This window comes from Tenrec ecaudatus, chromosome 7 (genome assembly GCF_050624435.1).
Source record: "Tenrec ecaudatus isolate mTenEca1 chromosome 7, mTenEca1.hap1, whole genome shotgun sequence".
Taxonomy (NCBI): Eukaryota; Metazoa; Chordata; class Mammalia; order Afrosoricida; family Tenrecidae; genus Tenrec; species Tenrec ecaudatus.
The window spans coordinates 7,244,699-7,271,228 of NC_134536.1; the positions used below are offsets into that span (position 1 = coordinate 7,244,699).

Genomic DNA, 26,530 nt, shown 5'->3' on the forward strand with positions numbered 1-26,530 from the left:
ACCGGCGCACTCACAGCTGGTCTGCAGAGGCTGCCACTGGCTTAATGGCAGACCAGGACAGAGGTGTCTCTGGCACTTCATATGTCTGCAATCTGCACACATGCCGAGCCAGTCCTGGTAGACACTGGGTCCTTGCTGGTCTGTCAGGGAAGGCCTGCCTTCTACCAGAGTCCGGTCAATGGCACTGTCTCTCCTTCAGTTCAGCCTTTACCGGTCAGCGAGATGTGCTGATGCTTCCCACTAGGACCGTGACACTGGACAGAGACTGGGTGTAGGGTTGCCAGGTGTGGGGTCTGGCTGAGCGGCTGGAAACCAGCAGTGGCCTGGGTCGATGCTGAGTCGTAAGCCGAGGCCTGGGCAGAGGAGCAACATGGTGGACGGGCAGGCGCCCACAAGGCTGTGGGTGGCTCATGGATATTTCTTACACACAGACCAAAGCCGATCCAGGCGCAATCCTGAACAGCCCAGACAGGGTCCAGTCCGGGGCCTCAGGCCAGTTCGAGTCAACATGGGTGGGCTCAGGCTGATGAAACAAAACGCTATCCCTCTGAGTCATGCCCCAGACTCAAAGGCAGGGCCTGGGGAGGAGCGACTGGGATAGGTGGGGGTGGAGGGCACACAGAGAAGAGCGGCTCTGCGCAAGATCACACGGAAGCAGCAGGAGCTGATGGACACGAATGTGCTCAGAAGCAGCCGTGGCCTTGGGGTACAGACCTGGCTTCCACATAGGCGCGGCCCCATTCTGACGAGGCTGGTATCCACGCGTGTGTACACGCACCTTTGATGTCGCGGTGCACGATCCCGTGCTCGTGGAGCACGTTGATGGCGATGGTGATCTGCTTCGAGTACAGCCGGATGACGTGCTCCTGGAGTCCCAGGCGCGACACCTCCTCCAGGGCACCCTCGTCGCAGTACTCCATGAAGATGTACATCTCTTCCTGAGGGGAAGACACGGCCTGTGCTTACTGTCTCCCACCGGCCTTGCCTCCCGTGGGGTGAGAGCATCTCCTGGGAATGGATGGAAGGTGCCTCCCCCCGCCCCAGGACCCAGCCTGCTGCACCGCCTCAGACCGGCAGGCAGGACCAGGACCAGGACCGAGACACAGCCTCTTCAAATACCATTTACAGGTCTGTTTTCTAAATCCATCTACAGCTGGCATCTGGCGTGCCCTGGAAGCTCACGCTCCCACAGGGCGCTCCTTCTGAACTCGATCAGAGCGAGCACAAGGCGCTCCCTCCCACTGGGCTGAGCTTGGGTGGTGGGTTCCAACTACAGTCTACCCTTCACAGTGAGAGGAGCCCCGCTGGAGAACCCCCTTAACATCACAGAGCAGTGCGACCCGCGACCCACAGTGGCTTACTCTGTGGAGCTCCACACCGAAGTACCGGACCAGGTTGGGGTGCTTGATGCCCTCGAATATCTTCAGCTCGTCGGCTGTCTCCTTGATGGTTTTGTGGTCATTGGGCTGGAAGCGAATCTGCAGGGAGAGGGCTGGTTAGTGAGTGTGGCAGACTCGGAGCCCAGCAACTTAGGACCCGCCCAGACACCAGTCACGCACAGGTCCAGGGTGACAGCCACTGACTGAAACGGCCTGTCCTTTGTTGTTCTGAGTGAGCAAGTGTCACCTGGCCACTGAGTATCTGATAAAATAACTGCTAGTGTTGTCACTGTCGCACCTGAAAATGGAACTGCCCAAACTGCTCATGGTTGGTCAGCCGCTGCTAATGCAAGCCTGCCCTGAACTAGTCCCATTCACTCTGGAGAGATGGGAGATGGGTGAGGGCCAGGGACAGGAGCCAGGGCACCCCACAGGACTGGCCCTCTGCACCCTGATTCTTTGCAGAACCTCTGATAAGACCAGATCTACAAACACAAAAACCCCTCCAGACTCCTTGGCCGGCTAAGGCAGCTAAGGTCCCCCTGCCTCGCTCTTCATGCCTGCTCTCCCTCCCCCGGGGCTGGTGGCTTCCAACTCCTGGCCCTTCAGCCTACCACTCAATGTGCTGGGCCACACAATAACTGCTGCTTCAGGGGATTTGCAGGGTCGCTCCCAGCTGCCCAATGCTACCGAGTAGGGTCTAGCCTGGGAGGCCCATCCCAGACAGCTCTCAAGACGCTGGCTGCTGGGCCTTAGCCACACTGAAGCTCCCACCGCGACTGTGACTCACCTCCTTCATGGCCATCAGCTCCCCGGTGTCAACGCTGATGCAGGTGTAGACCTTCCCATATTGCCCTTCCCCTGTGAACACAACAGGACGGGCAGCTCTGTAAGCACCTGAGGCCAGGGATGCCACTTCCCCAGAGGTATAGTAACACCAGGACTCAGGGCGGGTCTTGTCTCTGCCAGGAAGCCTGCTGCGACTGCCAGACCCACAGCACTCCCTCCCGAGTGCTACCTCTTAGACAAGCTCTTCCACAGGCTGGGGAGCAGGGGACAGGGCTCCTTGAGGTCAGAGCTAGGGGGCTGAGGGAGGGCCAGTGCCGAGGGGCTCAGCAGAAGGGCAGCAGCAGGGGACAGTTTCTGAAGTGCCTGACCGTCTCCTTTGCTCTGCCCTCGCCTCGGGAGCTGACCTTCCAGGCTCTGGCTTTTCCACTGTGTGCCTGCCGGACCTCAGAGTGGCCAGGGGAGAGGGCAGCAGACATGCCTCCTCCTTCACACAGCTGCCCCAGTTACCTGACTATAAGCAGCTTCACCTGGAAGCTGCTGCTTTAGACAACATTGTAGCAAAGAAGGCAGCTGTGCTGTCGGGATCTGTATCCAGTCTCTGTGAACAGCATTTACAGGGTTACGGAGGACAAGGTTTGTGTGAAGTCCCTGCAGTGATCCATCGGTTGACTATGCAGCCTGGTGAGCTACTGAGAACTCCTAAAACCCTCGCGTGTTACTGCCCTTGGAAAGCATGTCACAAGTTCGAGTAAGACGCCAGACCCTCTGTGCGGAAAAGCACGTAGAGCAGGCGGGGAGCAGTGTGAGCGACATGCGGGTGGAGACCAGCTTGCCTCGGGCACCGTTTCCTTACCAATCTTGTTTCCTCTTTGCCACTTGAAGGTGACCTTCCTCAAGCCAACGTGCATGACATTATCATAGGACTTAGGGGTATCACACACTTGGCCGATGATATTCTTCCTCCTCATTTCACGGTACCTCTTTTCTTCAAACAATCGCACTGACTTCTGGATAGCTTCGATGGGTCCTTGCCTAGAGGCGGTATCTGTCGGGAAAGGGCAACTCATGAGTGCCAGTCACCGTGGTCCCATGCCTTCTAGCAAGTAACACAGTCTGAGCAACACACAGGAGCACCCATGATGGTGGGTATGGCCATTACCCATCACGACTGGATACAGAACAGGTGAAGTAGAGCCCATAGAAATCTCCTACCTGCAGAGCACGCCACCCGCCACCACACACATGCACGTGCTGACCAAGCAAGAACCATGCTTTCCTCGCCCAAGTCTTGTTCCTCTTGCCTGCTTCCACCTTCTCCCCTCTCCCACCACTTTCTTTGCCAGAATGTTCTCACTAAACACACACTGATTCTGCTACTTGCCTGCAGCAACCTAGTTCTATGTCCTTGTTCACTGGCCCGCACAGGGGGCAGTTACATTCCCTACACCTACACTCTGGGATGGACCTGTCTGCTGCAGCCACAGGCGACAGACCAGGGCCTGGTGAGCACATCTCACCTGACACAGCTCGACTGACAGGCGCCACCCCCTTCTAGGAAGTCCCCGAGAATGAGAAGGGGATATTTGCCCCTCCCCGTGGAGGCCAGAGCCGGCTCTGGAACCTGACAGCGGGGATGCAATGCTGTCCAGGCGCTTGGCGACAACTGGCACACGAGTCCCATCTCCACCAAACTCCTGATGTGCGACCTGCAGCAGCAGCCGGAGTCCCACAGCTCTAGGGAGGACACAGGAATGGGCACGGGCACCGGGCCTGGTGCGCGGCACGCAGGAACGCACAGCAGCGCCTGACCGTTGTCACCATCAAGCTTCTTCCCCATCAGACACTGGCTCTCATCTGGGACCCGCGGCAAGCAGCGCCGCTCTGCACAGCCTCCTAAACAAGCAGGCGTGGCCTCCAGCACTCGTACCGACTGCATGCCACTCGGACACAGCACCGGCCCGCATGAAAGTGACTTGACAGCCACTAGGGACGACTGCCCACACTTGAGCAGCAGTACTCGCTGGGGTCCCGGGGATGGGATGATTCTCAAGTTCATCTGAGAAGAGTGATTCCCAGAGCTCTCACCAGGTTCTGGCGACAACCATTCCCTGCCAACAGGGACCCTGTCTGTGCCTGCACCTTGCTATGCAGCACCGAGTCCCCTTCACACTGCACAGGTAGACAGACACACGGAGTCAAGGACTCCCAGTCAAATATTTCTAGGAAAGGCAAATCCGTTCCTTTGTTTGTTCTGGGTTTGTTTTTAAGCGTAACAATGTCTCAGACTGCCGGGTCTGACACAGGTCGGTGTGGAACTGTAACTGTCCCTTCAGGGACACGGCCCCACATGGTTCCCACTTGTACGTGGCCATGAGTGCTTGATCTGAGAAGCATCACAAATCCCTGGTGTCCTGGAAAATATCCGGGCACTTGTGAACCACTGGAGATACTGCTTTTGCCACCCACCAGGCCCAAGCCTAGCAAAGCTCCCCAACGCTCGTCCATGACGCCTGCCCGTGGCACAGTCTCAGAAGAAGCACAGCCAGATGGCCCCGCAGAAGCGAGGCTGGTGACCTTGTCTCAAGTACTTTGGAAATGTGGCCAGGAGGGAGCCTTCCTTGGAAAAAGCCATCCTGCGGGTGGCATAGAGGCTCAGGGGGAAAGAGCGTCTGGAGGATGCCGACAGACCTCACGGTTTGGCGTGGGTTCTGTTACTGAAGACAAAGTGGTTTTGTTGGGTGACGCTGTGTACCACGGAGCAGACACTGCCCCGCCCCGCACCATCCTCCGAGTGATCTCTGAGCCCACTGTTGCAGCCACTGGGTCAATCTAACTCAATGAGGGGTCTCCTCTTTTGGGGGGACCCTGTGCTTTCCCTAGCATGATGCCTTTTCCCAGGAACCAACCAGTTCCTCTTGAGAGTCACATGTCCAAGGTGCGTGAGAAGTCTTGCCATTCTTGCTTCGAAGGTGCACTCTATTTCTTCCAAGACAGGTGTTTGTTCCTCTGGCAGTTCAGGGTAATTTCCGTGTTCTTCAGCAACATCACACTTCACAAACATCACTTCTTTTTGGTCTTCCGACTTCACTGTCCAGCTTTTGAGTCTCCTTCCTGGCACAGGTCGGGTGCACCTGAGTCCTCAAGGTGACAGCTCCGCTTGACAGACATGGCAGTTTTTTGCAGCAGGTCTGCCCAGTACAGAATACAGTTTGATGTCTTGACTGCCACTTTCAAGGGTCTTGTGGATCCAAGTACAATGGAATCCTTGACATCAATCTTGCCTCCATTTACACACTGGGAGGGAACAACACATATTTATAAAATCACATACTACGAGAGATAATAAAACCCACAGGCATCGAGGTGACAGATTCATTACGACCCCACCGGGCAGTCAGACTGTTCCCTAGGGCTCCCAAGGCTGTGACGCATACAGCAGACGACCTCCTCTTTCCCTGGCAGAGGCCCTGCTGGCTTCCAAGTGCCAACCTCATGAGCCCTTGATAATTTATAAATTATTTCATCATATCTTGCCCTGTCCGACGACATCTCCCTCCACCCCCTTTTCTGTTGTCCGTCCCCCAGGGAGGAGGTCACATGTAGAACCTTGTAATCGGTTCCCTCTTTATAACCCACTCTCCCTCTACCCTCCCAGTATCACCACTCACACCCCTGGTCCTGAAGGGATCATCCACCCTGGATTCCCTGTGCCGCCAGCTCCTATCTGCACCAGTGTACATCTTCTGGTCTAGCCAGAATTGCAAGGTAGAATTTGGATCATGATAGGGGCGGGGGCTGGGGGGGGAAGCATTTAGGAACTAGAGGAAAGCTGTATTCTTCATCGGTGCTACATCACACCCTGACTGACTCATCTCCTCCCCTAGACCCCTCTGCAAAGGGCTCTCCAGTGGCCAACAAATGGGCTTTGGGTCTCCACTCTGCACTTCCCCCTTCATTCACTATGGTAAGTTTTTTATTGTTCTGATGATGCCTTATACCTGATCCCTTCTACACCTTGTGATCACACAGGCTGGTATGCTTCTTCCATGTGGGCTTTGTTGCTTCTGAGCTAGATGGCCGCTTGTTTACCTTCAAGCCTTTAAGACCCCAGACACTGTATCTTGATAGCTGGGCACCATCAGCTTTCTTCACATTTGCTTATTCACCTGTTTTGTCTTCAGCAGTTGTGTCTGGAGGGTGGGCATCATAGAATGCCAAGTTAATAGAAGAAAGTATCTTGCATTGAGGGAGTGCTTGAGTGGAGGTCCAATGTCCTTCCGCCACCTTAATACTAAACCTATAAACATAGGCATATAGATCTATTTCCCCATCCTCATATATGTTTGCATATGTAGATGTCTTTGTCTAGGCCTCTATAAATGTCCTTTGCCCCCCAGCTCTTTTCTCTATTTCCCATGACGTTCCTCCTGTCCCACTATCATGCTCCGTCTCCACCTGGGTTTCAGCAATACCTCTTCGTTACATTACCCTTGATCATGCTCTACCAGGCATACCACACCCACCTCACCACTGATTCGGATCACTTGTTCCCTTGTCCCTAGGTTTGTTAACACTACTTCCTTACTTACCCCCCCCCCCCCACCTCTCCCTCTCCCATTTCCCCCCGGAACTGTCGGTCCCGTTGTTTTTCCTCCAGATTGTTCATCCAGCCTATCTTATTTAGACAGACCTGCAGAGATAATAACATGCACAAAAACAAGACAGAGCAAAACCAAGCAACAATATACAACAACAACAAATCACTGACAAAGAACAAAACAAAACACAAGAAAGAAAAGCATGTAGTTAGTTCAAGGATCATTTGTTGGCCTTTAGGAGTGTCTTCCAGTCCAGTCTGTTGGGCACCACGCCCTGGCCCCAAAGTCCACTTTCAGCATTCCCTGGGGACCTTGCCACTCCATTCCCTTGCTGTTTCGCTGCACTCCACCAGTGCTTTGCCTCGGTGTGGTGGAATCAGGTCAGGCACAGTTCCCACACTGTGTCTCTGGTGCTGTCCCCCGCAGGGCCATGGGTCAGTGAGGGACCTCATGTCTCATAGTGGAGCTGCCATGTGGTCCTCTCTGTGGACTGGCTGCTCTAATTGGGGTCACTGTTGGGCCAGGATGTGCTCCAATCTCTCCTACTCCCCCTTCATCTGCTGACGGTAACTCTTTATGGGAGCAGAGAGCCTGTCTCTTGCCCAAGGAGCCGCTGGTGATTTTGAACTGCTGGCTTTGCGGTTAGCAGCCCAACATGCAACCTACATGACACAAATGGAGGGATTGAGATGGCCTGCCTGCGTGCACTCTCGGGAAGACCGGACCAGGCCGGCGCGAGGCGAGGCGATGCTGCGGGTGCGGTGCCTGCGTGGCGGGAGAGGGGTGCGGAGGCCATGCACAACATCAGGTCTCGGCTTAGAAGAACCCTAACAGGATGGGGGCAGCGTACTTTCCAGAGCACCCAGACAGCTCCAGCTTCATCCGGGAACACTTGTGCAGCTAAAGACAAGGCCACGGATCCTCTGCCCAAGGACTGCCTGGTCTTCTCTTAAAACGAAGGGGACCCCTTAGAGGAAGTGGTCGTGGGCAGAGCAGAGAACGCTGTGTCCCACCCTTCACCGTGGAAGGGAAGACCAACACATGGGAAGCACTGGTCGCTTTAGCAGAAGCACGGGGGTGGAAGAAGGCTGTGGCTGGAACGGAAGTAACGTGCAGTATTCTGAAAAGGGGAGGAGTGACAGTGAGGAGACCTGACCCTACTGACTGGTCTTTGAAGTACGAAACTCCTGCTCTCGGGTTGCGATGCCTCGAGCCAGCCTGCTCGTTGTGGGAAATGAGATTACTGGGGCCCCATTGCGTGGCACACACGCTTCATGGAAGACCGCACATACCGGTCAATCATCAGAGACTACTTCCACGGCGGGGCCAAGTGCACTACAGCTCCGAAACCCACCATGGCCAATGAGCTCGACGACCAAGATTGATCCATGGATTCTGTGGCAGACAGGCACAGGTTGACTGCTCAGGAAAATTTGTTACAACTGAATCCAAGCCATGCTTCGATGCTGCTGACACTTCATTTGGGCTGGAAGAGTTATCTTGGCTCAGAGAAGCCAGGTTACAAACTACCTGGGCATTGAATGGATGTGTAGGCATCTTGCGCCAGACTACAGAGTGCACATCATCTCCTTTAATGATCCCAATCCAATGCACATCGATGCAACCTTCCATATCAGAACTGGCCTTGGGCTTTCCAACCCCGACAGACCATGTCACCAGATTGATCTTTTCAAGAAAGCAGGATGGACCATAGTTACTCCTCCAAAACCAGTCATCCCAGATGACCACCCACTCTGGATGTCTTCCAATTGGCTCTCCGTGACTGTCTTAATGCTGATGAAAGACGGGTTATGGTGGATTCCCTAGTGAAGTCTCAAATCAAAATGTTTGAAAATCTGGGTATCGGCACCAGTAAGGTTAACATTTGCCAGGCCAATTCCCTGGGAGGAGGCTTCCACTGCTGGACCTGCGATGTCCGCCGCCGAGGCACCCTGCGGTCCGACTTTGACGAGCAGGCCTGTAGAAGCTCTGGCTTGGTCTCAGACACAGCTAGGACCGTGCTCCTTCTCCCACTTTACAGAGTGCATGTATTGCAGTGCTTTAACAATCCTATCACTCACAGGGGTCTTACCAAATCAAGCAAACTCACTGCGTCAAGTCGATTCCAACCACTGCTCCCTTTATAGGACCTAGTAGAACTGCCCCACGGGCGTTCCAAAAGTCAATCTCTATGGAAGAGGACTACCCAGAGCAGCTGCTGGGTTCGGACCACTGACCTGGTTAGCAGCTGAGCCCTTTACCTACTGCGCCACCAGGGCTCCTAGCAGGGGTCTGCAGCCTGGGTGATGTTCACTACTTCTCTTGGCTTGAAAGGCTGGTCCTAATCTTAATTTTCTTTTCTTCCTATTTGGTAGGGTCATGAATGTTTGCAATCTTTTTTTTCCTCCTGAATGAAAGGTTCAGAATGTACTCAGATCTCGGTGGAATCAGATAATTGCCTCCTTTTCTAATATGAAATTTTGGTTAGCTTTTCACTTAAAAAAATAACCTAGGTGTGAAAACACTTAAGTGAATTGTCTATGAATGCTTTCAATATTCTTATCTCACCATTGGTAATGTTTGCTACTAAACGTTTCCTAACTTAAAACCTCATGTCAAGTGAATTATTTTAATCTACTTTTCTTCTCATGGTAAAATTTTGCAGACATATTTAGTGCAATTAGAAGTAGTACCCATTCCCATCCCTAAATTTAATGTTCAATATCTCATAGAGACATTGCATCTTTGGTAAGCTAAGATTTATTTACAGATGTGCAAATTATTTAAAACATAATCTATAAAAAGCGTTTAAAAAGTGAATGGAGATAAAGCCTCCATGTGATATGAAATAATTTTAATTTTGGAATATTTTTACATATAATTTTATTCCAATAAACATTTTTGAGTACCAAAAAACCAAACCAAACAAAACAACAAAGTGAGGTGTCTGGGGCATGAAGACATGAAGAAATGTCCGTGTTGAAGGTCGAATCAGTTCAGAAGCCAAAGCACATGTGAGCCGACACACGTTCAAGTCCAAGGCCCTCTCTCTTACCCTTCGTCTGGCTGATCAGTGTCCGCAGCTCCCAGCTTCTCCGCGCCGATGCACTCGACTCGCCTTTCGGATACGCGGGCTCTGCGGGAAGCATTTCCACATGTGTCACAGAGCGCGAGGAGTTGTGTTTATTACTGAGAGAGACACTTTAGTGCATGCACACGAGTTCCACTGAGTCTCCTACACGCTACTGTGCACACTCCATCGTGCACGGCCTGTGGTGCATTCCCACGCGTGGATGTGGTGGGAGGGATTAGAAGGCAGTTTGGCTCAGGTGGGGCTGCCTCTGGGGCGGTGCTGAAGCGAGACCCCAGAACTAAGATCCTGCCCCCCACCACCCGGGGCAGAGCAGAGCTGCCCCCAAGTTCCTGCGGCATCATCCTGATGGGAGCCAGCACCTGGTCTCCCTCCTGCAGAGCAGCTGCTGAGTTATAATCACAGGTCTTTCCATGTGCAGCCGAGTGCTTAACCACTGTGCCACCAGGGCAGGTCAAAGACCCCTAGGCTAGTTCTGGATTAACCAGGACCTCAGCATATCACCAACACAGGGTCACAGGTGTATGCACAGCGGGAGTCAGGATGGCCCTGACAAGAGAACAAATTAAAGTCGCCCTGGAGAAAGCGGCCATCGTGCAGGGCACTGAGCACCGCGTGCTCACATCTGCTAACCTCAGGGGACGCTCACTGTTCCCTGCCCTTCTGTTGGGGCATTGGAAGGTGGTGTTTACCCCCACTCGGCTTGGGGAGGTCTCTGTCTGTCCCCCACCCCTCTGGCTTGGGTGACTGCAGGCACTCACCTTCACGCTCCTCCGTGGGGCTGGAGTGCCGGCTCAGGGACCGGAACTGCAGCTCGGCAGCAATGGAGGCCAGGCGGTCGTTCTCTGGGACACTGGAGCCCCTGTGTTTGCGTGGTTTGAAAATCGAGCCATCACTTCGAAGGAGTGGCACAGGAGACACCTGGAAGGGTCTGCCCTAACTCCTGTGCCACTCAGGACGGCCACGCCCCCCTCCCCCTCCACTCCCTGCCCCGCTGGCATATAGCAAGAGAGAGGCCACCTGGCTGGCAATGGCAGCCAGCATATCTCACCTCACCGTCCAATGCTCTTTGTTAAAGGCAAGCATGGGGCAGGATGCAGTAAGTGTGATTAACACAGATCCCAGCCTCTGCTATGTTAGTCCAGGATGGATAAAAATGGATTCACCAAATTATCCTTACAGATGTAATTCTATTTAGATTACTACAAGGACATGATCCAAAGGATTTCAAATCTCAAAAATAAGAAAATGGGAGTGTACCCCAAATCATTTCTCAAACGGCAGCCAAGCAAAAGTACAAAGGTGCAGAAAGCTTAACATAGTGAAGAACAAAGTTAATCAGCTGCTTTCCAGAGTTGAGTTAAATGCTCAGCTGCCCAGAGTGAGCCCAGAGAGAAAAGGCCCCGGATCCAACACAGGAAGCGTGAGCGTTGCAGTTCAGAGTCGAGCCAAGTCAGCATGCTGCTGGTGAGGAGTGAGACGGAGTGCATGTTGTACACGGTGACCTGTGGGGGCGCTGAAGCCAATGGCCCTCTGAAAGGAGGCGTCACTGCTGGCATTCCTAAGCCTCAAACCCCATAAGGGTGTGCCTGTAAGGTCTCCACAGGAACACCTAAGCCACATGGCCCCTGCGACCTGGCTGGTTCACAGGACCCTTCCCCTAAGGTCAAGGTGGCAGGCTCAGGGAGAAGCGACCTAATGCCTCTTTATCTGAAGTCCCGTCTAGTTCCTTGGCAGATTGTTGCCAGGGTCAAAGACAAGAAGGATATTTAAATGTTGTAGAAAACAGCTACAGGGATTTTCAGGGGTGAGGGGCGATGGGAGCTGTTTCTGGCTAATTTACCAATTTCTGTGGGTTGCAATATTCCAAAAGAGGTCAGCGACCATGCCTGGCAGTGGGCCTGGTCAGAGAGACAGCCTGCTTTGGGACGCAGTCCAGTGGAGGCATCTTTCCGAAGACGGAGTTCCACGGGTGTGGGTGGGCACCCCCTGAACTCTGAGGTATATGTTTCCTGGGGGCCCCCTCTCTGGCCTCCAGCAGCTCAGTGTCACCCACGAGTGCACTGTCAGCCTGACTTCATGGAGACTGGAAACCAAGGTGGCTGCCGCATAGCACTGTGCTTGGACTGGACCAAGCCACGCCCACTGCCGTCGCGTGGATGCCCACTCACGGCGACCCTGTAGGCCTGGTACAACTGCCCTGTAGGTTTCCGAGACGGCAACTCTTCACGGGAGTGGAAAGCCTTGTCTTTCGCCTGAGGAAGCCCTGGGGGTTTCACACAGCTGACTGCGGGGTGAGAAGCCCAACATGTAACCACCGCACCACCAGGGCTCCTTGTGCCTGCACTAAGTACCACTAAAGGAACTACCTCTTTCCGTGTGGCCACATGTCTGAGAATTTCATTTCAATGACAGAAAAACAGTCGGACACAGGGTTACTGAGTGGGAACCGACTCACAGCACCCATCAACCAATTTCTGAATACGAAGCACTTCCTAGGGATCTAAGATAAACACCACCTAAGACATGTGGCTACTCACACTGACCAGGTGACACCTCGGTGTTTTATTCTTACGTGACTATGTAACGCCACGCCACCACACATATAAATAGGTCTCAAGCCACAGCCCAGGAACCTTTGACCTTTCAATAACTGGCCCTCCCCACTCCACCTGTCTGCTTCTGAGCAAAGCTCATGTGAACGGACACAGCTCTGAGGCTGGGCGCCAGAAAAGGGTGTTTTAATGGTGCCAGCGTGTGCCCAGAGTCAAGGAGGGAAGTGGGACCCTGCTCCGTCTGGATCAACTGTTAATGTTTAGTGGGTAGATTTAGCCGTGAGGTGATGAACTTTTCCCCTGAAGATTAGGAGAACTAATTATTTTAATGGATCAGAGGCTGGGAACGGTTCAGGAACTTTAGATTGCTACGAAGCAGGCTGGGAACCGTTTTATCTGCCTTGCACTAATGCGGCCTTGTGACCGGCTTCCCAAGAGGGTCCTGGCTGCCACACAACCCTACCGTCGGTGGTCAGGTCCCCTGGCCCACTGCGAGGTGGGCACTGCTGCCTGTGGAGGCGGCCGGCAACCACATCCTTTCTCCACTGAGCTCCCGGGGCCCCCGATGGGTGCGTTGCCAAGAGACAATGAGAGCCCACCTTCTCGCGGAATGGCCACAGGCGACTTTCTGTGCTTGCCACGTGCCTGAGCTCCCTGGCTCGCTCTCTGGGCAGGACCCACTCTCACACGAGACAGAAAACCCTGGGGAGGCACCTTTGCAATTCTGTAAACTGCTTCTCATCAGCAATGCTGAAAATGAGGGCATTTGACTTGACAATGGAGACTCTTCTTAAAAACGCCAGAAGCCACCATCTCCAGCTACGACTGAGCAGTCACGGCTGAGTGAGCCAGGCCCAAGGGACGGGACAACCATCAAGCTGGCCAGGGGTCCCCCTGTGGTGGCACAGCTTCTTCCCTGCCCACCCCTACCCAGTGGTCCCTGGCTCTTACAGCCTGGCAAATGGCCGGCTTCGCCAGCAGGTGTGGGTGCACAGCCCCAGGCAGTGACGAGGCCAGCTCTGCTCCTGGCCCTGCGCTAGGGTCCCTGGGGCAGAGCCGAGGGGCCAGTGGTCAGGGCCGTGGTGGCGGAGCTACCTGGTCTCAGGGGCACTGCTGGCGGGTTTGGGAGGCACGGCATCGCTGCCACAGGGGCGCGGGCGCCCAGCGGCGGAGGCGGGGGCAGCGGCAGGGCAGCAGTGGCTCCGCGTGTCCAAAGGCACGCTCCGAGTGCTGCGGTGAGAAGGAGAGCTTCAGGATCAGGTAGGGAGAAGGGGGGACATTCAAGGGATTTCAGCTTAAAATAAGACTGGACAGTGAGGTGGGGGAAAAGACTTAAATACCAAATGAAAATGGCTCTTTAATTGAGATTCAAGGCGAGGCATTAAAAACAAGAGCCTCCTCTCCTTTTCAAGCATCGGGGAGATCAGACCGTAACAAGGAGGAGGAGTAGATTCAGGCCATGGAACAGGTGTGCCATGTGTAGCACCTCCTACCCTCGGCCGGGTCCATGTGTTCTTTACACACACGCACGCATGCACAGACGCCCCTCTCCCACTTCCACACTGGTGCTGAGTGCTGCTGTTCCCTCTGCACGTCCAGACTTGCTTACTGAGGTGGTCAGAGGAGCGAGAAGGAAGCCCTCGTAAAGCTGACAGAGGAGCGACAGGCAGGAAGCCACCTGGGCAGGGCGGGCTGGGGCTGCCCGCCGACACAGACAGGAGCTCTCAGCCCAGTCAGGAGGACAGAGGGCAGGGGGGAGTTACCCAGCAGGCACCCAGCAGGTCTAAGCGTATGAGCATGCACGTCACGGCGTTTCCACGAGGCATTCCAAGTACCTGAACCCCTCCGGAGTGGGGATAATGAGGTGGGGGTTGGGAGGGTCGCTGTGACATCGTGGCACCTTCACGGGGCGGGGGCTGTTCCGGTGGAGAGCTGCCAGTGAAAAGGGCCAACAAGCGTCAGAGGAAGGCCGGCTGCTGGCCCGCCGGCAAGCTTATGTGGCGCCAATGATTTGCCGCAACCAAGACCTATCCATGATACAAGCACCATCACATTCCTTGTACACCCATAAAAACACACACACAAAGGGCCTTTCACTCGTGAAAAGTGAACACAGTTCTACTGCACACTCAGGCTTCTCTCCATCAAGACCTCTGTGGGGAAAGTTGACCTGAAACATAGGTAATTCGGGCATGCCCAACTCAGCCAGGGGCAGAAGCGTGGCCTGGTGGCACACCGCTGAGACAGAGCGGCTCTCTGCTGTGGTTGCCTTGAAACCTTCGGCGGGCTAGATCCAGGAGGGTGCACAGGGGCTGTCCTGAGGAGGTCTGCAAGTCCCTGCCACTCCTGGGGACACGGAGCTGGACGTCACTGTCAGACTACCGCAGGGGCCAGGCACAGGCTAACTCAGCCATCTGTTTGGAGGGCGAGTTTTCTCTCCCAGTGCAAATTCTGGCCAGAGGCAAGTGTGGTAGTTGACGAGCATTGAAGGAGGTGCCCTTACTGAGGTGATGTCAAAAGTGCTGGCAGTTTCACTTTCCCTGTAACTACGGATGCAGTGTGGAGGGGGCTGTACCAACAGGGAGACAGACCCTCAAGGAGCTGGACGGGCACAGTGCCTGCAACAACGGGCTCAAGTACAGCCGTGACTGTGGGACGGTGCAGGACCTTGTGCATAAGGTCACTGTGAGTCAGAACCCACTCACCAGCCCCTACCACCTCCACCCCCCCACCTCCATATATGGCGCAGGAAGAGACTCGTTCTCTAGGGCATGGTCTCCCCTCCCGTCTACTTAACGTCCTGCTGAACGTTAGCCTGGCCGTGCTTCCCCATGCCTCACTTTCCCTCCTCACCCAGGGAGTTCTGGAGGCTGTCTCTTTGGCCCTAACTTGGAACTCTCCATCCAGATGGTTTGCCTTTGTGTGCGTGCAGGCCAACTCTCCTCGGGAGTGGAGGCAGAAGCCCCACACATGCAGAGCCCTGCCAAGGACACAGGCCGACATGGGTCCGGCCTGCGCACACAAAACTCAGGGAATCTCTCTCCCGTCCCTCAGCGCAACCACTGCAGTGCCTAGCGCAGCACAAAGCTGAACAACACCCCCAGTAACAGTGCGTGTCTGAGAAACACAATCAACACCACAAATGGTAGTGAGGATGGTGCTATCTTCACTTCGGCAAAGATACGAGAACCACGGAGCCAAAAATTACTACAAGCGTCCTCCCGTGAAAACTGAAACCAAGGGCAGTCTATTACAAACGAAACCCAGGCGCAGCACACGCCCTGCTACCTCCACGCAGGGCTGCACTGTGGATGACCGCCCCTCGAGAGGGACCTGAAGCCACGTGGCCCATCAGCACGAGAGAGGGGCCGGTGCCAGACGCGGGTAAAACAGCAGAGCAAATGCTGGGCGGAGGAAATGCAAGATCCTCATGTCGGACCATCTTCCTGATGGGTGGAAATTCTGGGAGTGGAGAGTCATATTACCTGAAACCGGCCAAAGGAAGTGGGAGACAAGGGTGGTGGGCCACCCATACTGGACACAATGGATTCAGCCACTAAACAGATGCTTCTGAGCTGGTGGGGAGGGGCCTCCACACTGGTCAGGTGACAAAAGCAGGAGCACTGCACCCACCGTGACCTCAAGGCGGCGACACAGGCAACCCTGAGCCCACGAGGGGTCACCCGACTATGCAGCCTGTGCAGGGCTACTCCACCTGTGACTATTCCTGCCTGTGACGTGGGTGGCCCGGAGGGGAGGGAGCCGACACACAGTGGAGGTACTCACACTCTGCTTACCTTCCCTTAGGAAAAGGGCACTGGACAATGACAGCTCGCCAGGGTCGTGACCACGGCTGGCCCTCACAGCACCCGACCAAGGCTCCAGGATGCCTGTGGCCGCAGGCAGCCCATGGAGAGTGGGGGAGAGGGGTGGCTCTGAACTACGGCAGCAAGAGCTCTTGAGGTTTTCCCCACCTCCAATTTCCCTACAATTCCACGCCTTCACTTTCTAACTTCTAGGGAATAGAATGTTCTAAGTTTCATGAATTCAGTATTAATGCTTCCTTAAAAATCTGTGAGGAAGAGAACCTCCCCAGCACCGAGATGACTGCACCGGCCCTGGATCCACAAGACTTTCCACCCACCGGCCTGTGATCTTCCTGCATCCAACATCATTGCATGTACTGCGTAAGTCTGAAGAGAAATCTATGGACCAGTCAGTATCAGACATATGGGCTAATATTGGACTTATGGGCTTGATCTGGACTGTGCTGTTTCTCAATATACAATTGCTCTTAAAAAAAAAAAAAGACTGTCCTTGTGGATCTTCTTCTGTCTGACAGCAGACCACCTGAGCACAGAACGCCCTGCCTTCCCTGGTGGGAAGCTCAGGGTGGAATGGCGGGCCATCCTCGACAGCATTAACACCAACAACAACAATCTGTGAGGAGATCAAGGAATCCAAGTGCTGGCAGACTCTGATAGGCAGAGTGAGCCTCTGCTGTGGAACGCTCGAATGGCTTCTTCGTAGGTGGGGAGGCGTTTTCCTAACAGCCTCGGGACAAGAAGATGAAGGAACAGAGGGCAAAGATCCACTTTCTGCAGCTCACGAGAAGTGCCGGCTGTGCAAGGAGAAAATCTTACCCTCGGAGATTTTACTCTGTTCATTTAAATCATTACAATCTGCTAAGTTTTCGGTTTTTGAGTGTTTTTCTTTTTAATCTACAAATACTCTAAGTCTCACAGCACTGTTTTACCTACTATTTCCAGAATAATGGAAGAAGACACAGCTAACCGAAAAAAAGACACAGCTATTGATCTGTGCTTAGGAGTCTTCTCTGATGGGCACTTTGCTTGTATGGCTTAAAGCCACACACTGCCAACTGTGGTTCAGGCGACTGTTAGGGACTGACTGCTGACCCCTCCCTACAACAGTCATCATCCGGGCTGCGATGTAAAGCTTTACAGAGGTGACTGTTACTTATGGAGGCAGGGCCGCTGCAGGCCATTGACCGATTCTTGAGTCAGTCTCTTCCGAGCCATGAGAGAGATTAGTCAAGCTCTCAAGAGACGAGCATCTTCCCCCAGAGCACACAGAGGAAGCAAGCCTTCCCCTGGAACCGGAATCCTAAATTTTTACTCCTAGTTTTCTAGGTCTCTGTTTGTTAGTCATGTTACTGTCATTTCTGAGATAACGGCGCTCGACAACTAAGACAGAATCCGGGACCAGAAGAGTGGGGTGCAGTGCTGGCAGATGCTCAAACGTGGGGTGACTTTGGAGTTGGGTACTTGGCAGAAGCTGGAAGGACATCAAGATGCCCAGCTGTGAAGCCTTGAGTGCCTTGACGAGTCTGTGGATGGGCTGACTGCCCAGGGTACATCCACTGGGACCCAGAAGGCACCTCCCTCACCTCCGAGGAGACCCGCAGCACCAGCGACAGAATGTGGGTAGAAAGGGAGACTGTGACTGTGCTTCTGGGAGGCTTTGCAGGAAGGGCAAGACTTCTTACACGATGGCATACACCTTGTCTGAGTTGCGTTCGATGATTTGAAGGAAGCTAGAACGCACATGCAACATTGGAGACCTTCACACGAGGTCTTAAAGGACTGCGTCATTTCCTCTTCACTCGGTCAATGCCAAGAGAAAAGAGGGGAGCTTCTATAAGGGAAGTGGGCACAATGCAAACACGACTTGAAGATTTCAAGGATTCTGTTGTGTGTCCTACGGACACGTGCCCAGGTGTTCACCAAGTCTCGGCCAAGAGAGCAGAAAACCTACGCGCTTGCACTGAAGGGGAGAGGAAGAACGGAAAGACAGGGCACTGCCACCTCTGGGAGTTCTGCAGGAGGGAAACAGGCCTAAGGAGCGACACCCATTGACCTCTAAGGCCCATCCTGGAGAAGCAGGGGACCTGCAGAGGTGGCGGAGGAGCACAGGAAGCAGGGGGCACTGCCCCAGCTCCTGGGCCTCAAAGGGTAGGGCCACAACCAACAAGGTTTCAGAGGCTCAGAAGGTCACCCATTTGGCTCCAGGGTGTGGCAGGGCATGAGGGAGACCCTCAGAGATGAGCAAGGGGCAGAAGAGCAGGGCCTGCTGGGGCCTACAGAGTGGGGTCACCACTCACAAGGACTGGGAAAACGGCACTGTTTAAACGAAAGGGAGCAGAGGTCCTGGCCTGGAAGACGGAGGTGGGGAAGAGTCCAAGAGCAGAGGGCTTCCACCTGGAGTCCCGAGAGCTGGGCAACCCCCACTGCCTACAGACTCCGGGAAGAAGAAAGTCCAGCCTTGAGAGTGACAGCGATGGGCTCTACTGCAGTTGTGGCCTTTTCCCTTCTCTCCAAGGTCCCCCGTTTGTAAGGGCACCCGTCCCAACATGGTCCTTGCCTCAGGTTCATCGATGAAGAGGAATTTTGCATATATTTGATTTAGAGGCTCAAGAGATGAAATATGGAATCAGGAGTGGCCTTAAGTCTTCCGGATGATGTGATGGGGTTTGCATGTGGTGAGCGCATGAAATGGGGTGGGGTAGGGGTGTTAATCACTAAAGAACGGAATGTTATGGATTGAATTATGTTGTAAATTTTAACCTGCACATTTGTGGCTGTACCACCACTCGGGAACGTCACTGGGCGGGACTAGTGCAGGGCATCTCTGAGTCGATCTCTTTTCCGGCTATGAAAGAAATTCATCAAAGGCTGGGGGGTGCCAAACCATATGCTGAAGGTCCCGAGCAGAAGCTCAGAGGGGACAAGGACCTCTCCCAGAAAGCCTGCCTCAGGAGCTGGGGCCCCGAAACAGTGAGAGACTGAGACGTCTACTCACTAAAGCTCTTCACGTGGGACATTTCTGCAAGGCTCTCACTGGACACCTAAGGCCAGATGAACACTGTGGCCTAATGGTTTTTAAAGTAAAACAAAATGGGAGTCTATCTGCCTGTCAGTAGTGGGAAATGGGGGCCCAGGCTGGCCAAGGGCAAGACCAGGCACCTCTCCTTCCAAGGGGAGGAGGAGGAAGGCCATTCTGCTCATTCACCTCCTGCTCGACAGGACCCACGCCCGCCTACCACCGGAGCAGAATTGGCGGGAGAGCAGACGGGGTGCACCCTGCATGGCAGTCTGTTCTACTCTACTCCCTATGGACTTGAGAAAGACCACGTTGGAGTCCTCCCTCCCCACCACTCCCCGAGCCTCGTGCAAGACCCCAGGACGAGGTCTGCTCACCAGAACCAGCCCTCGAGCGGTGGCGGTCTTACCAGGGTACAGACCTGTGACAGGACTGTGCGGCTTCCCGATGACGTGGCCGATGCACTCGTTCATCAAGGCTTGCAAACTCTGGGAAACAGGGAAAGCAGGGAGTAAAGGGACATATGGCACTGCTGAATCGCGTCCAAAAGAAGCATGTCACCCTTAATGCATGCTGTCCGAACTGGCTGACCTGCAAGCCAGCTTCCAAAGACAGGGTGCAGACGGAGATTAGCAACAACCACACGGACTCGGCCCGGATGGGGGCCCGCAGCTGCACTCTGACACATGGCTGTGAATTCGCTCGCTCTGCCCTCCCACGAGCAGCGGAGGCAGGAGCCTGGGACTGCTCAAGCCACCAACACTACTGCTCGGAGGATAAACGGAGGCTCACACACCTGAAACATCTGTGACCGGGGGGAGGGATGGCGACAGCACTGACCACAGGCACCCAGGCAAGTGAACGAGCCAATCCCTGTTCCTCACTGAACTGCCCCCACAACGACTTGGTGGGCAATTTCGAAAATGCAGGGCTAACACATGTTTTACAAGTCCCAGGGTTCCTCGCTGTTCACTCACAAGGTCAGCTGCCCAGGACTGCTATAGAGGACATCTAGATCACCGGCCACTAGCCCGCTCCCTCCTCACCCTGCACTAGCACAACGATCTCCTCGGAAAAGACATGTGAACCCGGACACCAGGACAGAAAGAAGGACACAGACACCATCGAAGGCCAGTCCAGGATCAAATAGAGGCCTTGCTTTTAATGACAAAAACCTTTTGAAGAATTCTTACCAAAAAGTCGTCCTCTGGTAAAGCTGAAATGAAGACAGGTTCAATGGCTTGGAGAAAATCAAACCCCTGGGTGGCCCACCTGTTATAGGAGAGAGTATAATGCTCACACCCGCCCAGAAAACACGGCGGTGGCCCAGGGGACGACCTAACTCTGAAAGCGACCCAGCTGGAAAACGCGTGCCCCCAAGCCAGGCCCGTTTGTCCACACAGACAGCCGGCGAGAGTCGAGGAGGCTTACAGCACACCCCCCAAGAAAGACCCACCACCCGACACCCTCCCCTCCCGCCGGCTGCAGGTCTGCTTCCCCCAGATACTTGGTGAAGGAATGCATCCCAACAGAGAGGAGAAAGCAGAGAGCTGGAAGAGCTTGCCCAGGAAAACACCAGCCTCTTAGAGGTGACTCAGTTCGAAACAAATTGTTTTTAAGAACTATGGAATTTTACAGAGAAAATGATTCATTTGAAAAAACAAACCAACTGGTCTCCCAAGAGTTCTGAACTTCCTCTTCCTTCTTTGACCCCCGGCTAGCGAGCGCCCCAGGTGCCCGAGGACAATGATCCAGCCCACCGGCCTCACAAATGGGACGGGCCTCCTTGGTCATTACCTGGGTCTTGTGCCTCTACCACTCTCACACTTGGTCAGGACGTAATTCATCCACTTCCGGGCGAAGCTTATGTATTTGTCGCCTATCTTCTGTCTAAACTCTCCAGACATCAGGCGAACAACTTCTTTGTGATACTGCAAAAGGAGAGTTTACGCACACCAGTGAGGGAGAGCGCAGCAGGCAGACACACCTGTCTTTCTAGAATGCCCTGTGTCTGAGCCAGATGCAAGAGCCACCAGGACCTGCATATTCCGAAAAGAGTCTGGAATGATTACAGGGGCTCAAAATGCAGTTTCATAACTGTTTTACTCAGTTGTTTAATAAAAAAGAAAAGAAACAAAGAAATCACTAAGAATGTGCTTTTCTGACACTAAGTATCTGAGAGGCTCTGAAATGGGAGGAGACAGCTGTTAGCACAAAATAAAAATGGAGCTGCCATCTGGCAGTTTTCAAGTAAACGGGCCTCTCCAAGGGCCGGCAGGTGCACACAGCATTTGCGACAAAGCTGTGACTGCAGCGAAGCACTGAGTCGGCTGCCTGTAAGGCTGGCAGCCCTTTCCGGAAGGGCTGCGCTGCGTGCCCTTCTCCCTGGGACCCACCTCAAACCCAAAATTGTAGCCCTGGATCATGGCCTCCCGGTGGTACTGCTGCAGCGTGGCGGCCTCGGACTCGTCGACCTCAGCATCAAACTCGGCTGTGAACATGTGGTCCACCTGGTCAATGGCATCGCTGATTCTGTTGCACAGCTCTAAGGCGTTGCTCTACAGAGGCCAAGAGGCAGCAATTACACGGTGCTCACAGAAGCTACTGGAAACCCCCCTCAGTCAGCGCCAGGAAATGAGCCCCAACAGTCTGAGCTTGCTTTGCTGGCTTGGAGGTCACGGCCAGGAATGGAGGAAAGGGGAGATGCTCTTCCGTCTGGGTGGTGCTTTCTTTACTGCCAAGGAAATGCTCACTTGAAACGGCAGTGTGGCACCAGTTCTCTCCCAGCAGATGAGCATGCGTGTCTAAGCACCTGCCCGCCAACCACCTGGGCACCCCTGCCCCCTCCCTCCTGGGGTGCTGGGGCACAAACACGAGTGAGAACACAGGCTGTATCTATGAGACCTGCTCCCACCCTTGACGGCTGCTCACCAGTACTGCCCTGCCCTCAGTTGGGAGTCTTCGCTCAGCTGGCACTGACCACCCCCCGCCACTGACCACCCCCCCCCAGACTCTCGAATGCCTTTGGCATCGAGTGGGGAGAGGCCGGGGCGGCCAACTTCCTTTAGTGCACAGGGTGTCCCCGCCAGACTGACTGGCTCAACCGCCATTTGAGTGGAGGCCGAAAAGCGGATTTCCATGCCCTTGAAGCAACTCAGCCCACTGTCCCTCCCAGCCACGCCCGTGAGCCCGTGGTCTCCACCACGAAACCGACTCTTGGGCAGTGCCACCCCAAATCCTTGCCACAGCTGGACAGCCAAAAGGCAAGCCCAACTCTCGACAACGTGACCTCTGCCCTCACTGTCCTTCCCACCAGCCTGCCTCTGACTGCTCTCAACTGTGCGTGCTGCCGAGACGGCCCAGCCAGACGCCGGGAGGCAGGGAGCGCGCCTCTGGCCTGGATCCACGCCCAGCTGCTCCTGCCCAGCCCGAGCCTGCTACATACGCCGCTCCCAGGCTCAAGGGCTACTGGGGACAGCTCCCAGCTGCTGCCCCCGCCCACTGCAGTGGTTCCTGACTCGAAAGGACTCTAGGACAGAGCAGAATGGCCCGCCAGGGTGTCCAAAGAAGTGAATCCTTGTGGAAGCTCTCCGACGGAGCAGCTGGTGGGTTGGGTGCAAACAGCTGACCTTTCAATTAGCAGCCAAGCCTTTGGCCAGCTGCTCCCTGTGGCTCTGACCCCACCTCCCCGGGGCTGGAGCAGTCGGTTTTGGCGACAAGAAACTCCTTCAGCGGACCCGTGTAGTCCCCAACATGTGCTACTGCGCAATCCACCCAGACTTCACCGACAAAGGCCCTGCCCTGGGGACTAGCGGGTCTGAAGCTGACAAGTGAGAGAACAATCGACCACCTACAGGTAAGGGGGACGAACCAAACTGATGAGCCAGTAAGAAATGTTTACCCAGCACCTTCCAGCATAGGGAGTACTGCTGCTTTAAGACCCACGCGCCAGATGCCACGGGGTCGCCAGGGCCTCACAGGAGTCCTACGTGGGCTCTCTGCAGCTGCAGCTCTTTGGAGCAGCAGACAGCCTCAATCTACCTCGTTGCAGGTAGTGAGCGTTTTAACCAGGGTGCAGACGGAGGGCAGGCTCCCCGAGCCCCTCCGGGATCACGCACGCACATGACAGGGGATGGACACTGGCGATACCTACCTTCAGCTGCTGCAGAGCTTTGGCGATGACGGGCTGGCTGGAGGTCTGCTCGTGGCGGATGGTCAGGAGGCCCTCCGTGGACTGCTGGAAGGTCTTCCTCTGGAGCGTCAGATGGGCCGACTGGGTGACGACTAGCAGGAGGTTATCCACCTGAGGCAGACCAAGCGCAGGCATGGAAACAGCCCTCGGCGCTCGGCCTTCTGCAGCCCCACACAAGGCCGCCTCGCAGACGGCCAGGCCACAGCTGCTCCCCCAGGGACACTGCAGTGGGCACCCGAGTCACGGGTGGGTGGCGTTGGGAGAGTTGTGGCCACTCACAGGACAGAGACAGAGCAAGTGCGCTCGGCATGGCTGGGGCGCAGAGGACAGGACCCACGCTGGCTGAATGCACGTTACCCCAGCAGGGACCAGCACTGCCACTTCAGCTGCTCCCTCCTGTCCCGGCGCATCCCAGACAAATCTGACACTCAACCATCTGTGCCTTGGCAACGCTTCTGATCACACCTGGTCAGAGCCCTGGTTTTGTTGAGAACACAGATTCCAGTCTCACAAACAGTGCTTGATATAGAGGCACCTCCAAAACACTAGTAATTCAGATGGAATTACACTACAACTGGGCGTCCAAAGACTAAGCTGTATAAACATTGGAAACACTGCAGAATGGGAAAGTGCGCTTCAACTACTTACGAACCTGAGCGATTTACAAGTACCCATTCCACTGTCATCTCACAGCCACAGATCCAATTCTGACTCTTAGCGACCTGATAAGAAGGCTGAATTGGCCCTGTCCTTCTCCAAGACTGTAACCTTCACGGGGGTAGCCAGTTCCCCCCTTTTCCAGCAGAAGGGCTGGTGGTTGGCAGCCCAACAAGTACCCCACGATGCCACAGGCTCCTCTCTTCATGCTAGCTAGTGGACGATCATGTCTAACAGGTCTACTTCCAAACCCTTGGCACTGGCCACACTGCAGCCCGGACACAGGCGCCCATTACTCAGGGCCCTTCATTAGCCGCCCTGCATCTGCTCCTGAGTCTATCAGCAATGATTACCGCATGCATGTGAGCATGGTCGGGAGTCAGTTGCACAAGGAAACAGATCCATGAGCATTCTTGATAAGGCCCAGACGACTCTGAGGCACCGGCAGTAAAGTCAACTCAGCCACGTGGAGCTCCTGCGCGTGTGAGCAGGGGCTACAAAGCGCAAGCAGTGGATGTCCTCGAGATGCCCGCCCGGCTCACAGAGTCTGACAAGCAGGCGAAGGCGTTTCCCACCTCCAGTGTGGGGTAAGACAGACTGCGATCTCGACAGGGGGCAGATTGCCCAAACACTACCTAACACAGCATTTCCAGAAAGGCTTAACCATGTGAAATATGATGAGAGAGAGTAAATAAAGTTTTTAGATGGAATTCGCTGTTATGTAAAGACCATCAACCATATGAAACAGTGTCTACGCGTACTTAGGCCAATGACAAACGGTATACGGACACGCACAACAATGCTGACCATGCTTGTTGCCGGGTCAAGTTTGGAGACAACACTTTATCTTTCCTGTGTGCACATGTGGATGAAGGAAGAGTCTGAGTGTGTGTGTGGGGGGGGGAAGGAGCAGTGTGTATGGGAGGACAGTGTGTGCGTGTGTTTGTGAGTATGCAGAGTGGGTGTATGTGTGTGCGCGCGTGTGCACAGAGGCAGAGTGAGCATATGTGTATGCCCACGTGTGGGCGCGGGCATCGGTGTGTGCACAGGCCAGGTGGACAGTCGGGAATGCCTGGGAGGATGAAAGCGAGCAGAGCTGTGGGGCAGGGCAAGGGCCTGCTCAACGCGGGAAGAGGTGGGCACTTGGCTGCTTTCCTTTTACAGCGGTGAAGGGCCGCTTCAGCGCGAGCTCCCCGATGATGTGATGAGGTGCCACAGCGAGGCCGTGAACACAGACGTGGAGGTAGGTGAGACCTGAAGCAGGAGCACTGCAGGAGGGAGGCAGCTGCAGGGGCCCGGGGGGATGGTGGTGGCAGGTTAGATCATCGCGTGAAGGTGGAGAGGCACAGGGGGCCTGGGCTTGGCAGGGTTTGTGATGACCAGGAGAGGTGGAGTGTCAGCTCCCAGGCAGGGAAAAGAAGAAGTGGGCTGGTGGGAGCTGCAGGCTCGACTTGGGCAGGTGGAGGTGGAGGCACACAGGAGCACCCCCACCCTGGCCTGGAGCTGAATGCAGACACACGGCAGTCCTTGAGGTATAATTAGCATGTTACACGTGTTCACAGGCGCTGAGAAGGAAGTGGGTAGGTGGCAGCCTGTGCTACGATAGTGAAAAGGAGAACCTTAAAGACCGAGCGAGGGTGGAGAAGTAGTGACCGTCTCCTTGGATCCCGGGTTCCTCTATTTATTTGGCCTACTGGCCACTTTTCAGGGGGGGGAAATGCCCCCTTGGTAATTAGAAGCTTCTGTGCGATAGCCCATAATCCAGGATGAAGGGTGGGTATCTGTGTTGGCACCCCCTGGCCCGTTAGCCCCCGCTGTGGGAGACAGAGCACACAGACCTAACAAACAACACAGGTGGTGTGTTTCAAATGCTCCAGTATCATTTCACACACGGAGAGAACTTTGTAGAATATTTTGGTATACGCTATGTCAAAAACATAGCTGTTAAAAAGACCAAGGCTTATTTCTGGCAACTGTAATCTGGAGATTAGGACAGTTAAATCAATTTTACAGGAGCTACAAAACTTCGTTTTTTTCTAAGCCTGCAGGTAGCTCAGGCCAGCCTCCCTGGCAGGATGGGTCAAGACGCACGTACACACCTGCATGCTCCTCAGCGTGTCCACCGTCTCCACCTGAGGCACCACTCTGACGGGCGGCACACCCCACGTGCCCCAGCCATGGTCGGGCTCCTGGTCCCGGTCACTGTGCTTGGTCAGAAGGAGGTAGGTGTCACTGAGCATGTAGTCGGAATCTTTGGAGCAGTCCTTGCCCGCCGCCGCATTGAGTAACTGCAGAATGATGCTCTTCTCCCCAGAAAGGGCGTCTGGGACGAAGACCTGCAGGTTCTCCAGCCCAGGGATTTGTATCTGGAGAAAAGGAACCCAATAGTTCACACCAGGTTTCGTCGCCAGTTACAGACACACACT

At 54.7% G+C, this 26,530-nt stretch overlaps 1 protein-coding gene and 1 pseudogene across 4 annotated transcripts in view; one reads left to right on the plus strand and one right to left on the minus strand.

Annotated features, from left to right (window-relative positions):
- Positions 1-26,530, minus strand: part of MAP3K4 (mitogen-activated protein kinase kinase kinase 4) — a 103,387-nt gene that overhangs the window by 3,708 nt on the left and 73,149 nt on the right. The window contains exons 10-23 of one of the 4 annotated variants that reach the window (XM_075554290.1): positions 26,204-26,470; positions 23,409-23,558; positions 21,652-21,813; positions 21,053-21,186; positions 20,449-20,527; positions 19,677-19,743; positions 14,248-14,344; positions 13,508-13,642; positions 10,619-10,719; positions 9,822-9,902; positions 3,022-3,213; positions 2,170-2,240; positions 1,362-1,478; positions 779-938 (exon numbers count right to left, since the gene is read on the minus strand). In XM_075554290.1, coding sequence (XP_075410405.1) covers positions 779-938; positions 1,362-1,478; positions 2,170-2,240; positions 3,022-3,213; positions 9,822-9,902; positions 10,619-10,719; positions 13,508-13,642; positions 14,248-14,344; positions 19,677-19,743; positions 20,449-20,527; positions 21,053-21,186; positions 21,652-21,813; positions 23,409-23,558; positions 26,204-26,470 — 1,813 coding nt within the window. Of the gene's footprint in view, positions 1-778; positions 939-1,361; positions 1,479-2,169; positions 2,241-3,021; positions 3,214-9,821; positions 9,903-10,618; positions 10,720-13,507; positions 13,643-14,247; positions 14,345-19,664; positions 19,744-20,448; positions 20,528-21,052; positions 21,187-21,651; positions 21,814-23,408; positions 23,559-26,203; positions 26,471-26,530 lie in introns of all 4 variants that reach the window. The other 3 variants (XM_075554289.1, XM_075554292.1, XM_075554291.1) reach the window with 3 other exon arrangements.
- LOC142452619 (glycine amidinotransferase, mitochondrial pseudogene) lies at positions 7,514-8,913 on the plus strand (annotated as a pseudogene).